The sequence below is a fragment of the Rhamphochromis longiceps genome, linkage group LG2 (genome assembly GCF_057381845.1).
Source record: "Rhamphochromis longiceps isolate RC_006_pf linkage group LG2, R_longiceps_female_GT1.1, whole genome shotgun sequence".
Classification (NCBI taxonomy): domain Eukaryota; kingdom Metazoa; phylum Chordata; class Actinopteri; order Cichliformes; family Cichlidae; genus Rhamphochromis; species Rhamphochromis longiceps.
This window is the reverse complement of record NC_140558.1, coordinates 26,546,811-26,563,505: the sequence shown is the minus strand read 5'-3', so window position 1 is coordinate 26,563,505 and position 16,695 is coordinate 26,546,811. Positions and strand designations below refer to the sequence as shown.

Sequence of the window (16,695 nt, the reverse complement as noted above, 5' to 3'; positions counted from 1 at the left end):
CAGTTAATGCACATTTTCAGCTGCTGCCATGAACTGCATAAGATGTGGAAAAAATCACATCTTTTAATGTGTTAGTATAAAATGCAAAGCCCATAAAGAGTAACGCCACATAAGGGAATAGAGTCGAGCCTCCTTAATTGTCTCAGTGAAACGGTAAAAGGAACGTATTGCGCGAGAAACGGCGCTTCGTGAAAATCAAGAGCAAATTTTATTATTCAGAAACACATGCTAACTATTACATGCTCTGCATTTGTGCTGTGACAGTTCAGGCATTTTGGGAGATCAATAACCAGCAATGTGTCACAGAGGATGAAAAACCTGTCACGTCTTCAAAGAGCGATTCGACAGCACTCACACACTTATTATGGCGATATTTTTGTCAGATATGTATATATATCTGACAAAAACATGTGCATGCCCACATCCAAACAGTGGTTGCTAAAACAAATAAATCTTGAAAAATGCCGTTAGACCTGGACAGATGGCACTGTGGCAATATTTTAAGGAAATGATTACAGGAGCTGTTTTTGTCTCGCCATTATCATTGTTACATTTCTGCCGCGACGTACATATATCTTATAAATATGAAACTTTCAAACGTACGAGTAATAATGTGATGCTTCAGTGGATATGACATAGCTTACTGGCTCACATATCTGCACAGAAGGCAGCAGTAATTTTGAGGAGATCAAAGCACCAACGTGATATCGGTGCCTGTGCACACATTTTTCTTATTCTGAAAATATTAACAATAAACCACTGCTCTATGTAACGCTGTGAGATGTTTTTCAGGTGGAACGGTAACAGAGCTACATATTTCCGGAAACATGCCGGTGATAGAAAGCACAAAAAAAAGATTAATATTTTACTTTTCTCAGTGTTCATCTGCCAAGAGTCAATAAAATGTGTTTTGCGGTATTATCTGTGTAATACTTACACTTGAATAGGGAGGGCTGAGGTAATCTCCCAGTTGGACTACACTTCCAGATACTAAATTATTGCTGACATTTTGGCAGCAAATACAATTGAGGTCCGAGAATTCTGGCGGGCAAACTCTTTACCCTCTGGTTTGAGGCTAATGTTACATTCATTGTCAATACAGCTGGACAGAGTCGGTCTTTTGGGACGGAGGATTTGCCTCGTTCGTGGAACCATGCTGCAACCGTATGGCACGAGCTGTCCCCCCTAAACAGTGCTAGCTGTCGTCCCAGCTGATGCACATTCATGAATTCACGCAGCCTGTTACACACGCATGGGCGCATGCACGTATGGAAATGCATGCAAAGCAGCTTTATCTGAAGCCATACCCATACGTTAAGCTGACATGTGCGCGCGCATTGCATTTAATAAAACTGTAATTAGCCTGCTCAGTTATAGAAGACAGGCAGGAATGCGGAAGAAAGCAGCATGGAGGAAGAGATGGGGAGAGGGAGAGTTATAGTGAAAGAGAATGATAAATGATGGATTGAGAGCGCTCTCCCTAGACCCCGGGGTTAGCAGTGTGAGGGAGTTACAGCTGGCTAGCTCATTCCGTCCAGCCGCAGATCTCATAATAAACATCACATGGGTAGTTTGGGCTGGCGGGTGCAGATTAAGCCGGAGCTGTTAGCTCTTTAAAGACTGCTCAATGTTGCAGCCAGCCAAGAACCTATTTATAGGGCAGCTGGAAGTGTATCAAAGCAGGTAGGCAGGAAGGTGCAGGACAGAGATGGTTTTCAAGCTGATTTATGGCTCTCAATCAGTGTAATAACAATAAACTGTCAACTAACACGCCACGTTTATTTGTAATTTATGGTACTGTGCTCCTAATAAACCTCTGTTTATTTCTCCCCTGTCCATCCCTCCCCCTCGTCCCGGGCCTTCTGTTGTGTCTATCCTACGCAGAGCTTCCCAGCAGTCCGGGCGGCCAGTTCACGTTCCGTCCGCTGCCCCCACCTCCGCCGCCGCCCCACTCCTGCACTTGCGCCCGCCCGGCACCTTACACTCAAGTCAGCCTACAGAGGAAGACCATGCCAACTCGGTGCCAAGCCAGCCAGGGCGGCCAGGGGGCAGACACCAGCTCAAGCGCAGACCAGGCCCAGCTTCACAACAGCTGGGTGCTCAACAGCAACATCCCCCTAGAGACCAGGTAAGGGAATGCTTTTTTTTCTGGAGTTATTTTTAGCGCGGGCAAACACAGGGCTGCGCTCCAAAAAGCTTTCAGTCCAGACTGGATGTCATTTTGTAATGAAATTCTTCAAGTGAAAATATCTTCAAGGCAAACCGCCCTCCCTCAGCATAATGTCACTTGATTAAAGACATTTCTTTAATCTCACAAATGAGGTTCATTAGATTAAAGAAAATTCTTTCATCAGGACTGTGACTTGGCAGACTTTCACAAACTTCTTCGAAAAAAATCAGAGTGTAATGATTAAGAATGAATGCTGGACTAAAGGATTTGTTAGGATGGGCATGTTTTGCACATGTTTGGAGGAATAAGTGGAACACCACGCAGGCCTCTGGGGTATTATTAAAGGACTTCCATCAAAGTAATCATGAAGCTTATTTGGAATTGTTTTTGTTCTCCTACCACACACACCACCGCATTTACTAGGGGACCTGCGTTTGTGTAAAAACAATCCAAAATGAAAGCAGAAATCCTCTTTTCAGGAACACATTGTAATTTCACTTTCAGCTTTAGTACCCCGAGAAATTGTTTTTCTGCCAAAATGCTCGGAGACAAGCCACTGGAAGTCGGTCCCATCAAACAGAATTAAGCATACGCTTACCGCATAGGTATTAATTGATCAGAGAATTATTTAGGAGATCCTCATTTGTGCGGCTGCTTTTGAGAAGAAGGAGAACCAAGGTGGAAAAGAATATGTTTGCATGTGTAATGAGCGGCTGGGCGCGGGATTCTGGTATATTATGCGCGAGGATGAGATTGGCAGGCTGCCACACCAGAAGAAGGGATTTTAATAAGTTATGCATTAGGCCATAATTAGATCTTATCTCATTTAAAGGGAAGGAAGAATAAAATTAGATTCAGTGACAATTTAAATTAATCATTGGCTCATTGACATGAGTATCAATGTAAAGGCTTGTCAGGAGCGCATTGTAATTACATTACTTATCAGTGAGCGTGTGAGCGCGCGTTAAATGAAAACTCACCACAAACAAAAAAATTCGGATCGTTCAAACAATATTTGATGAGCTCAAAGAACTTTTCTCCCAAAGTGAGATGTGATTATAAAAACACAATTTCCACAGTGACTCACTATATTGGATGGTGACTTTTTTTTCTTTTTTTTTTGTAAGAATACATTTTGCGCGTTTGGGACTTTCTAGTCAAATATGTTTTATTTGATAGTGCGCTATTAGTTCTGAACCATAAAATGTAATCATATTCATAGTCAATAGAATAGCGTCCCTGCGTAACATAATTCAGATAATATTGGCTCTTTTCTATCTAGTTTTTGAAGAGAGAGCCCACAAAAAAAGATCCAACTCTTCACTGCTTAACTGTTTTGAGTTTGGATTTAATATTCAAGCTCTCCTCTCTCCTCTCTCACATTCTCAGATACACTGCTAATCTAATGATTTCATATTTCTGCTTTTACCCTGGCAGCGCTATCGGCTCGATCTCCAGATTAAAGATTAATCAAGTATTTACAAACTTGACATGGGGGCTTATGCTGACAGAATTCTAAGTGATGCTGTGACCTTAATAAAAATGGCAAAACATGGATAACAAGTCAAGTGTGCTTCCATTTTCCTCGACTTGCGCACTTGATGAATCAGTATTCAAATGTATTGACATTGCGTCAGCTGAGATTAAGATTGTTTGAAGTGTGCATAGATTTTCCTTTTCAGCTGCACATCCGTTATGTTTCTGGAGAGGCCAGCTTGTGTAAGTGGAGGCTTGCGGATATGGATATTCAATCTATCTGACTGGCTCTCGCTGTGGGTGTGTTAAGGGGTACAAATGTTGGGACTGTAATAAATTGACTTGTGCCCTGCCTTCTCTCCTTCCTCTTATTGATAGGACGTGAGTGTACGTAAGTCACACACTGTGGGTGTGCACCAACACTGTGAAATCAGCTTCTGCATCGCACACCGCACATTGCCATGCACCTGTGAAAAAAGTCCTCCACCTACACAGGCAGACACACAGACAAAGACACACACTTATCCAGGTAGAGACAGCCCCTGGGCCTAGACTCCGACCTCCTGGAGAGCGGGAACTCTCATTTTCTTCCTGTCTCGGGGGAAATCTGTCCTCTGATATGAATTCAGAGCTTCCTGGGCGTCGCCCCTAGATATTGTCTGAGAAGATCAAAGGCGGAGGAGCCAGGAAGAACAGTGAAGCATTTTAAAAGCACCGAACAAGAAGAATAGAGTTCCACTTGCGTTGACAAATGCAATTTCTTCAGCTGGATTCTGATCCCTTTCGCTCTAATCCACCTTCGGCAGAGCAATAAAAGTGCCGCGGTCTTCTCGACCCGTGCGTTGGCCTCGAAAGTGTGAAAATGCTGTATTTGACATCTTTTTTGTGCGTGTTTGTCTTGCGCGCCATTCTTCGAGTCGAGCTATGTGTCTCTCTCTATTTGTGTGGCTGTGTGTTTCTCGGGTTTATCTCTGGCCTTTCAGAGTTGAACTGCCATTGACCCGTAGGTGTGTAGCTGCTCTGTGCGCAGTCTCCTGTGTCCTCAATCTAGCTCACAGTCTTCAGCAGATGCTGGATGAGAAAGGAAAGGAGGCAGACAGTGAAGGATGGATGTCATCTGTCAGGCACTGGGCCACAATGGAGACACACAGAGAGAGAAACACAAAACAGGCATGGGTTTAAGATGACTGAGGCAATGCTTCCTCACATGCAGCACAAAAACCATAAATAACACAAGTTTACTGACAATATAAATATAAAAACAATATATAAATAAAATGTGTTGACATGTGTTCGTGTGACACGTGTTTCGTATTTAATAGTTATCCCACTGTTTTTCCCATGTTGGTGAGGATTAACTTTGCAACTGACCAATCACTTGTTGTGATGTCATAGCTTTGCAGTGTGGAGAAAAAAACATCTTCTGGAATATGGTAGGCATTTCAAGTATTTTCTTTATGTAGTTATACAATGTAATAAATATGTTATCAAGTTGGGTTTACAAATTTGGCTTTCTCTTAATAGTTGAGCCATATTCCTGGCTAATTCTATTACTTAGCTAATTAGCTACAAATTTAGCATTAGTCATATTCTTTGCTAATGCTAACGGCTCAGTTAGCATTAGCAAAGATTATGGCTAAACTATTAAGACACAACACACATTTTCCATAAAATTGGATGTTTGGACTGAACATTATTAGTTATTTACAGACTATTTTGGTATGTATATGTAATATACATACACAAATATATGTATATGTAATAAGCAAATTTCCCACATGTGGGACTAATAAAGGTTATCTGTTATTTTATCTTATATGATAGATACCTGAGGGTTGTAAATATACTCATCTAAAGCAGTAGAATATCATATTAGTTAATTGCATATAATAAAATGTACATCAGAAGCAATGATCCAAGGAGTAATACATGGAATTAGGCAATAAATCAATAACAGGAGAATACAAACATTAATTGAACTTGGAAAAAAAAAAGCAATCTAAGGCCAATGTAAGTCCTAGAGAAAAATCCATTAAAAATCTTGCACTGGGGCTCCACTTGTCCTTTTTCTTGACTGCTTTGATGCTGCAACAGCTGTGGCCACAGACTTGACGTTTGGCCGGTCGTATGTCCTCCCATCTGCCGCTTTGTTATGAACACAATATCTATTGGAGGTACTCACAAGAATGTTTTTGAGTCTGGTACAAATGCTCACCAAGTTCTCAAGGCTGAACTGACTGTGTTTTGAGAGATCGAAAGTCAAGGTCACCATCAACTCACATCCAGCGTGTCCTCTTGAATGCGAACACCTGGAAGACATATGTTGTTCTCCTGTTTTACTTTTCAATAAAGCTTATAGTTCTCAGTTGAAATTCAAAGTCCTTCATGGAGAAGTCCACTGTCGCCCCAGTTTTCTTGTTTTTAAGTAAAATGCGCCTGCAGGGCAGGATAACAGTTAAATGGATAAAGGAGATGGATGTAGTTTAGCCATGTGTGAGGACAGCGTTAGAGTCTGGAGTCCAGCGATGTTGTCAGTCTGTTGTCTGGCACCACTTTAATGGCCTGTCTTGTGAGGTCCCTTTAGAGACTGGTGTCCTGCCGGCAGCCTGTGACCTCGCACCTTTTACTGCATGGACAGAATAACACTCTGGCGAACTGCACATATCCCCCAACATATCGCACCAACAGCCAATATTAACCCCTGGAGAGCACACAGTAATCTGGAGCAATAATGCTGTCTGTGAATTGCAGGAGCTCAGAGATATTTTCTTGTTGTTTTCTTTGTTTGCTTGGAAAAACACACACACACACACACACACACAGTGCAGAGAATAAGACAATGACTCATAGCTGTTTTCTCTTTCTGATGCTGTCTCATAGCCATCCTTTGTTTCCCACCACCAGCAGTCTTTATTCATTTTTTTGATGGGATCCGGTACGGCCAGATCAAGCTGGAATCGCTTATAATTGCTTTACCCAGATCTACTTTTCCACGTTGCATAATTTCCATTCCCTGCTTCTCATCTGACACCATCCAACCTTCGCCCCCCATTATCCAAACACAATATAGATAAAATGCTACTTAGATTAATTGCCCCGCAGCTTAGTTTCCTATCATCAGTGGCAATCTAACACACTCTTTTTCATAATGAGAATAAACCTCATCGTCGTTTAACGAATACAGCCGTATAACTTAAGTAGTCGCTTTGATGAGTCAAAAAAGGAATAGGTAAGTCATTGATCCTTGGCTGCCAGGGCTGTTTCATTCTCTTTCATATCAGTGCTGCTCTGCATTACAGTAGTGGCTCATAACGTTGCACCAGAGAGAGATACTTGGTCATATATGCCCTTTTTCAGCCTGTCAGCCTATACTTTATCTATAATGTGCTACAAGTGTATTACATAGCTGTTTCTTGCATGCAGTACATTCCAATACTGTCCGTTGTCTGATTGTTATAATGCAGTAACTGTGAATAATGTATGTGGTATACATTTGCCACAAAAATTGCCTGCTTTCCAGAACACATTATAAATTACAAGTAGAATCCTAGCGCTTAGGGACTTCCTCAGACTACTCTTCTTCCTTGGATTTGGTTCCTGTATTAATTTTTGATGATGCTTTTCTTGGAAGTTTAACAGATTGCTTAGATTACAGGCACACAAATGGAGACAAACACGTAAGATATTAACAGTTTAGCTGAATTTCTTTTGCACAGCACTAAGTGCTTATTCTGGACAGGTTCAAAAAAGGACTGGGCAAAGTGGAACAGTCTGTCCTCTCTGTGATATGTGAAACCTGAGTCTGTATTCATCATTCAAAAAATAGTGGGAGATAGGGTCTCTTCTAAAGTCCCCCACCTTGGGGGCTCTTTAAATGAGCTTCAGTCAGGCGTGCATCAGCGTGAGACTGAAATCCACCGAGTACAGATTTGCATGAATAGAATCAGAATATGATACTAGATACCTGAGAAAAATGATGTCTGCACTGTGCTAATTGGTGAACATTATGCATTATGCACTCCACACTGTATATAAATGCCACTTGTTTTGCACATATTCAACTCTGTATATTTTATATATTTTATTATTATTATTATTATTATTATTATTATTTTATTTTATTTTTTTTACTATTTAATTTGTAAAAATGTGTACACACACACACACACACACACACACACACACACACACACACACACACACACACACACACACACACGTAGGAAAATATTTAGTATACACATCCAGAAATGCATACACTATTATATATTGTACATATATTTATTAGTTTCAGGTTGGCCATTCTTGTATTTTGCTCGTTTGTGTTGTTGTGTTTGCACATCTCTGTTGCTTGTGGGGCTCGCACACAAGAATTTCACTCGCATGTGCTGTGCCAGTGTGCCTGCACATGTGATGTGACAATAAAAGTGATTTGATTTGATTTGATTTGATTTGATTTGAAGCGTTGAAGCACTGTCCTAGATAGGCCTGCATGGTTACTGTGATTGTTTCCAGCTGTGTACTGTAATCTGCTTTAGAAAAGCACCAACAGCGGTCCCAGAGGTAGGAGTTACTTTGCAGAGCGCCGAATGCAGAACAGCTCCTCGCTTGTAAGATTAGGGCAGCAATTAATACAGCGCTTGCTTAACCTGTCGCCTTGAAGAGCAACGGTCCAGTCATAGCTTAACCGTAGCTCTGCTTAGCAGAACTTTCAAGCTTTCTCCACTTGAATAGGTGATGTGTGAGGTACTGTAATTGGGGTGAAAAATACAGTATTTAAAAGCTACATGTTATAATAGTTTCATTCAGAATGTGTCTTAAAGTTTCAACTGAGAAAAGTCCAGATTTTCTTTTCTTTTACTATCAGTATGCTGTAGATCTCTGGTTTTAGCCCCATTAAAAAACAGGCTGTTTGAGTTTCTGTAGCTTTAAATGCACTACACTCTTCATTCAATGGCAGAGAGGAGCAGCATATAGGTGGCCACATGACAGATCAGCAAGTCTTGTTTCAAATTATACAAGATCAGGATTTTAACAGGGGACTGGCAACGGTTTGGAAGTGACTGCTGGGTAACATCTAGGCTTCTTCCCTCATCTGATAACTGAAAAAAGCCTTACTGGAAAGTTAGCTTTATTAATAGATTATATTTGAAATCAGACGGTGGGAGAAATGCAAAGAGATGGATGGTCTGAAAGGAGCCTGTAGCTACCACAAAAAGATAATTGTACAGTTTTCAGATTGGTATTACATGGTAATGTCAGCCATATTAGACACAACATGTAAATGGTAAATGGCCTGTATTTGTTTAGCGCTTTACTTAGTCCCTAAGGACCCCAAAGCGCTTTACACTACATTCAGTCATTCACACATTCACACACAGGTGATTGCAAGCTACATTGTAGCCACAGCTGCCCTGGGGCGCACTGACAGAGGCGAGCACTAAACATGTATGTTTGTTTCATGTTGTTGGATGTTGTCATTGTAAATAAGAAATGATGATCCTTTAGTTCTGTATGTATGAATCCATCCAGGCTTCTTAATCTGGCTCAGCTATTTGCGATAAAATAAATGGTCATTTGGTTTCACTAGTTTTGGCATTTTGTGTCATTTTCAGTAATTATCAAATTGTTGTACTTCATCAAATGCAAAAAAAACAAAATCCTCTAATAAAAAAGAACCCAAAAACCAAACTTGTCAAAAAACCTTTTTTTTAACAAGTAAAAATTCTGGTTTTGAACCAACTACCAGAGCCAATGTTAGCTTAATTAGCTGGCTACAGTTGATTAAAATGAGTAATAGCTATCAGGTCAACTGCCATAATTAGCAGTTCCTGGCGAAAAATGAAAAGCATGATTTGTTTGCTTCTGGCTGGGGCCTAAAAGCCATTTTTTCCATGAACAAAAAAAAAAATAGAATTTAGAGTAGTAATGTCCCGGTGTTATAACTGAAAATTGCACATGAGACCGCGAGAAAGCATAGCAACAGTAACTGAGGAAGGTAACGGTAAACTGCATTTTGCAATAACACCTTTTATGTATGTTTCTCCTGCAGACACTTCCTGTTCAAGCAGGGGTCTGGTTCGTCAGCTCTGCTGTCAGGGGCGGGACAGGGATACCCCCTGACCTCTGGGACCGTGTACTCCCCTCCACCTCGGCCTCTGCCGCGCAGCAGCGTGACCAGACCACTGTTTACCTTCAACAAGCCTCACCGCTGCTGCAACTGGAAGTGCACAGCCTTGTCTGCGTCACTCCTCACTCTCACCCTGGCCCTGCTGCTCACTTACGTCATCGGTGAGTTGCCGTCACGCACCCAGCCCGTGTCATGAATGAGAAGCACGAAGAGTTCTGAGTTTAGTGGAAAATTTACATTTTCAAAAGGGATTGTTAGAGGAGTTGGAAAATTGTGGGACTTGCCAAGAGAGTGCCTAATTAAATCATAAAAGGAAGCAATAAAAATACAGAAACAAACTGTAGCCTTCTAACAGGGAACCTTACACATGCACAATGTTTCTGTATTCAAAGGGTAATATAAATATAGGAACTTAAATAAAAGGAAAGAAAAAAAGAAAGGGCGATCGATATGGGATCAAAGCAGGCCTGCTGAAATTTTTGCTCTTACTTTGAAGCAGTATTGCATTGTCTTCACTCCGAAGGATATTCTAAATTGTAAATTAGCTGTTCTGGACCAAAGCTCACAAAACTAATATTTGAGGAATCCACACATGCAGTGACTTATTTGATGTTTTTCACACAGTCTCTCTCCCACACTCACACATACACACAGCTACACAAAGTTGCACAATCTTATTAAACTTCTCCCTTGGTGATTTTATTATATTAATCAATCCAGGTTTGTCTAAGCTTAGCACCTAATTGCCTGCACCTTTTCTTCTTTTTTTTTTTTTTACTGTTTACATATTTGTCGATTGTTTTTCCCCTTTAATGATTAATTAATTTGATTTTTCATTCGCTAAAAGCAAAGACTTCCTATTTAACCCCCACATTTTATTTCGGATTAATCACAACTTTGTAAATGTCATTACTGCACTTTGTTTTGGTTATTTTTCATCCCTTTTGTTTTGTATCGTTTTCACTATTAAACCAAAATAACCTAAAATTAATAAGCTCAACACTGGCTGCTGAACTATTGCCTGCATTTTAGTACGCTGCACAAAGTACTAGTTCACAGATTTAACATATAAACTGTGCCTATATGTCCCCTCAAGACCATTAAGGTCTGCTCCTCAATCACTCCTGATCATCCTGCGGTTGAAGCTTATTTCAAAAGGAGCTTGTGTCTTTGATGCTGTTGCATCAAACCTCCCCAATGACCTCAGACATGAACATGAACTGTGACTGTTTTTAAGTCTAAGCTAAAGGCTTAGATAAGCTTTTCTGTCAAGCTTATGGAAACTGTTGATTGGTAGCTGTTGGACTGTTTCATGTAAATATTGTGAATGTGTCTAGCATACATTTTTTGGGAATCTGTTTATTCGGTTTTAGTTTTAGTGTAAAAGTGCAACTTTTTGGTTTTAAATGTGCTACAAAAATAACATTTACTTACTTACACATGAAATATTAAATACGGTGTGCTATTATAGATTAAACTAGACAACAGCAAGAGTTAAGCTATAAGTAGCAATAAGCAACAACCTATTTGAAATAACTATTAATATAAAAGTTCTTACATTTTGTCTTCTTGCATTAAATTTTATATTTTAGTCTCATCTTAAATTAGTGAAATTACATAAATTGTATTATTGTTTAGCGCCCAAAAACATGGCTGATTGCGTTTCATCAAGTCTTCTGTTAGTTACAAAGGAAATAATGTGACTCTACTCTGCACTACCATGTGAAAATTAATGTTTGCCAAATAAAAGTTCAACAGTAATTGCATCTGTGTGACGCTAAATGGAAATACGGGATCAGACTCAGTTCTGGAGAGGAATAAAAGTTGGAGAATTTAATAAATCAATAATCAACTTAGATGGGAAGGTGTAAAAATAGTGAAGTTAATAATTGAATTGTATTGTCACCGCAGGGCATTTATTGGTCATACCTTTAATTGTAACGGAGTGCTGTTAAACTGCAGTTTTGTTAATTTTCCTTGTGCAAAGGATTTAAATGTTCTCATGAAAGCAGATCAAGTTCAGTTTTTATGACTGAAGCTATCTTTGCAGTAATTAGAGTCTTAAAAACTGGAAAGTTGTTGAGTAGGTCTGTGGTCTGGAAGATCATTAGCAGAGTTTGTCAAAGTCAAACACCAAATTTAATCATCGATCCCCTCCAATTGCTTCATCTCCCTGCTTAGCCTCAACCTTGGCCGGGCCCTCGACCGCAGCACATCGGCTCCCCTCCGCTGCCCCAAGTGCAGATATCCCAACCCTCCACCCAGCTAGTTCATTTCCCTCCTGTGGTGGTGCTCAAGGTCACGCTGGAGCAGGGCGGGGGGTTTGCATTAATCACACACACACACACACACACACACACACACACACACACACACACACACACACACACACACACATCACAGACAGACATCACACATACACAAGCGAATCCACGCAGATTAATCCCCAGGCTGAACCATGCTATTCCATTAATGTCCCAGCCCCGGTAATTAGTGCATTAGTGAGGAGTGTGAGTGATGACTCGGAGACGACATCGCCTTTTAATTGGTGTCATGCTCCACTCCTGTTTGGCAGTGATTGATCTCCGTGTTGACGTCACCATGGCAACCGCACCAAGACGTATGGGATGTAAGCACAGATGATATGTTAGCCTGTAAATCAAAGGCATTCAAATTGCAAGATTAAAGTGGTCATGGACTTAATGTCTTTGTCTAGGGGGAGAGGTTGAGACACAGGCCACAGGATGATTAGGTTCTCTCATTACATAATGATTCAGTAATTTTAATGAATTAATTAACAGCCACTGACAGGAAGAGGGGAAGAAAAAAAATGTCCCAGTGCACTTTCTCATCTTCATCGAAATACTCGCCGTGCTGACTTTTGCCCGTTTATTGATTTCAAATCGCTTCTTCTCATTATCATAATATAATCCAGAATGAAATGACCTCATTTTCAAAGCAGAGTGAACTCTGCTTTGAAAATGAGGTCATGTTTGTCTTTAGTTTAGCTTTTCACAATATGATCAGTGCCTGCCGTATCCAGTATCCAGTTGTCAGACTTATGTTATATCTATTTATTAGTTTTACATGTTGAACATGTTTCTCAGCTAAATTATTTTTACCTTTTTCACTCACTAAATGCAGAAACTATCTCTGACAGCCAACAGAAACAATGTGGATAACTGATGAGTCATTTAGGTGAATTGAAGTCAAGCGAGATGTCAAACATACTGACAGTCTTTGCTTTTCTTCCGGTTTTATGTAGGTTGACTTGAAAAACTAACATTTACTTATTTTGCTTTATTTTTCCAATTCATTCATTTACTTGTTTTGGCTCTTCAAACCTTTTGCGGATTAATAAGAAGGTAGATTCATGGATGCCCCACATAGTTTTTCTTTTCCTTATCCTGCAGTAGGTAAAATGTTGTGTGTATATCTTCTGCAGTTTTATTCCGCAGACACTGCTGATTATTTGCAGGATATGAACATGACATATTCCTTTACAGGCATGCCAAGCTGGAGCCTAACATTTCAGAGCGTTGGAGAGGGTTCCTCCCCTCGGTGGAAATCGTTTTAACGCAGCTGTCAGTTTTGGCTCAATCTTCGTCTTTTTTTCATGACTCTCGGCCAAACCTTACACTGCTTTCCACAGTGCTTCGACGTGTAACTAAGCTTGTAACTGATCCCGCGTGCTCTGTGAGGACGCGGAGTGGACGAGCGGTTTAACGGTCAGCGCCGTCCTGCCAGCGGTTTCTTAACAGCTGGGAAGCCATTCCTAACACCCTTCGAAAACCATCGTCTTTATTGTCTAAAGCTCTGTGTGTAAGTTATGTGACTTTGTTTATTAATTTGAAGCAAAGTAACCCACCAAATAATGAAGCAATAATATTGTATTTCAAATTAAGAATTCCAATTAGCACAACAATAGGACGATGCATGATTGCGGAGATAATGCTGTGCCTAAGTGATTGCGGTGTGTGCCCCCTGTTGTGATTAGCTAAGGCAGCCATCCTCTCTTCCTTTACTGCCCTCTCTCCTCTCCTCCCATACCCCCTGGTGTTGCAGGGGCTGCGAATAGCTTTGTTAATTTGTTTATCCCCCAACGCGCCCCTCCCTCCCCAAGTCATAGCTTGTTATTAAGCACAACACGGCCATCAGATATGAGAGGCAGGCATTATGATAGTGAAAGGGGCATTTAAGGAGAGATAGAGGACAGATTAAGATTGCATCTGTAATCTTGAAGAATATTGCTACTGACAACACTACCCGTAACTCATTTTTCTATTTTGAGCCTCATTTAAGCCTGCGTTAAAAAAGAAGAAGAAGAAGGAAAAAAAACTACCTACCATTGCTTTATCATGCTGTCAGAAAAAGCTAATTAGAGTATTTTCTGCATTAATGAATGTCTTGCTGTTTTAAATGGTTACAATCCTCAGTTGCTCAATCAAATATGAGAGAGGGTGGGATGTTTCACTTGTGAATGATAATCATCTCTATGGCAACAGGGAGAAGCTTCTGATTCAGGTGAAATGAGCAAGTCAGCAGCACCCTGCAATCAAATAATCACCTTCAAATCACATTTGGTCCCACAGACACACACACAGACACACGCATGCATGCACAAAGACACAGCGTGCACTTTCAGCTATGATCGTCTTTGTGGTTCTGCTGTGCAGTGTGTGTCGCTTTGGGGCTTTTGGTTCCATAAAGAGCCAAATGACTTGTTAGTGGCTTTAAGTTTATTACATTTATGTCTTTTTTTCCTTTGCGCAAATCTACTTTCACAGTTTGATGGCAAATCCGAGCATCTGCCCTTAAACGGTGCATATTAATCAGAGAGGTCAAACACAGTGCAGTTTCCATACTGTGCTTAAAAGAAAAAACATGTGTTTATTAGAGCTAATGATTATTTCCATTAAGATAAAGCCACAGATTATTGTCTTAATTTGATTTTCCAGAGCCTAAGGTAATGCCTTCCAGTGAATGGCTTCTTCCAAATCTCCAAATATATTCTGCTCACAGGAATAAAAGGCAAAGTAGCACACCAGTCTCGGAGGCTGGAACAAGCAAATGTTTGGCAGCTGTGCTTGAAAACTTCTCATGATTAATCAGTTCTCCGTTGTCAGCTCCAATGTTTATGTACACGGTGCTGAAATTGTTTTTCACTTCAGTTAAAGTTGACAACAAAATGAACTGATAACGTTTTTTTTTTTATTTGTAAAGATTAATGAAATTCATGTTTTGGTTTCGTATTCCTAAATGTGATAAATTGGTGATTTAAATCATTTTTCTGTTGCACAAAACAAGCAATTTCACACTCTAGACACTCTGATAAATCAATTGCTATCAGAAAATCAACAGATACATTTATAATTTTTTTTTTAAAAAGTATCTTAATTTTATGTATAATATAACACATGGTATGTTTGACAGCTTCAAACTGAGGCAGGGCTTTTAGGTTCTTTCCTCTCAATGTGGATTTCTCCTCTAAATGTCCTAGCAGGCCTGTCTGTCTCAAAGCTCCGAGCTGATTACAGCTTATCATAAATGAAGTGCTTGTTCTATGTTGTTGACCTCCCTGGCTTCCAAGTTGGGCAACTGCAAATGTGATTTGAGGAGAACATTATGCAACAAAAACAGTGGAGGAAATTGTCTTGATTAACAGTCCTGTGCAAAAGTCTCAAGCCACTCCTCATTTCTTTACCTGCCCATTTTCAGAGCAATGTTGTTTTTTTGGTTTTTGTTATGCTTTGCGAACACTGACCCACGAATCATTAAAGCATAAAAAACTAAATCAGGGGATAAACCACTGCTGTATCTACATTTAACAGACAGACAGACTTTGTTAGGAGCAGACTGACATAAAATCCCCTTTTTTCCCCCAGGATAACACAGTGGTGCAGGCATAAACAATTTTTTGCACCAACAAGTTGATTCCCAGAGAGCTATTAGATGAAAACTTTGGCATGGTGTGCAGTGCGTCCTTAAAAAAACTAGGGAAACCGGACAAGTGGAGGACAAAAGACAACGTGGCAGACTTAAAGGGCTATCTTGAGCAAAGGAACAGTATGTGAAAGTCATGTCCTTAAGAAACAGGGGGAAAAAATCCAGCAAAGACCTGACAGAGGAGCTGAAAGATGCATCTGGCCCTTCAGTTGATCCATCTACTGTTCAGTGAAGCCTCATCAGTAATGGTCTCAGTGGCATTGTTGTTGTGAAGAAGCTGTTCTTGAGGAAGGGAAACAGGGAGAAAAGGCTGTTGTAGCCAAATTACACAAGAACTGGACTAAAAATCAGTGTCTGATGGAGTCATGAATCTAGATTTTACTTTATTTAGTTGTCAATTTGTATGGAAAAGGTCAGGAGAGAGGTACAGCAGCGAGTGTCTACAGCCATCTGTAAAACACAGTGGAGGCTGTGTCATTATTTGGGGCTGAATTTCAGTTAGTTGTGTTGAGGTTTGAGTTATGAACACAGAAACTACAGTCAGATTTTCATCCATCACACAATACCATCTGGTAATGGGAACGCTATCAGTGATGGACTGGCCTCCCCAGATACCAGACCTCAACAGTATTAAAGCAGTGTGAGATCATCTTGACAGAGAATGTAGCAAAATGCAGCTGACATCCAAAAAAGAGCTTTGAATATCATTCAGTAAGCCTCCATTTATCAATATAATCATTTTCTTGGCTGTTTCCTGTCAAAAACCTTTTAAAAACAGATAAAAGACACAAATCTGCATTTGTATTATTCTAATTCTTTGTTCATAGCAATTATCTCCAAATTTTAGATATATGCAGATCAGAGTTCATAAACTGAAATGAAATCAAAGCTAGAATTTGTCAAAAAAGTCAAGTCAAGTCAAGTCAAGTTCATTTATAGAGCACATTTAAAAACAACCAAGGCTGACCAAAGT

The 16,695-nt window shown here is 40.1% G+C and overlaps 1 protein-coding gene across 1 annotated transcript in view; it reads left to right on the top strand.

Annotated features, from left to right (window-relative positions):
* Nucleotides 1-16,695, top strand: part of tenm1 (teneurin transmembrane protein 1) — a 201,524-nt gene that overhangs the window by 68,014 nt on the left and 116,815 nt on the right. Inside the window, exons 4-5 of the mRNA XM_085420553.1 lie at nucleotides 1,885-2,128; nucleotides 9,699-9,937. Coding sequence (XP_085276679.1) covers nucleotides 1,885-2,128; nucleotides 9,699-9,937 — 483 coding nt within the window. The remainder of the gene's footprint in view (nucleotides 1-1,884; nucleotides 2,129-9,698; nucleotides 9,938-16,695) is intronic.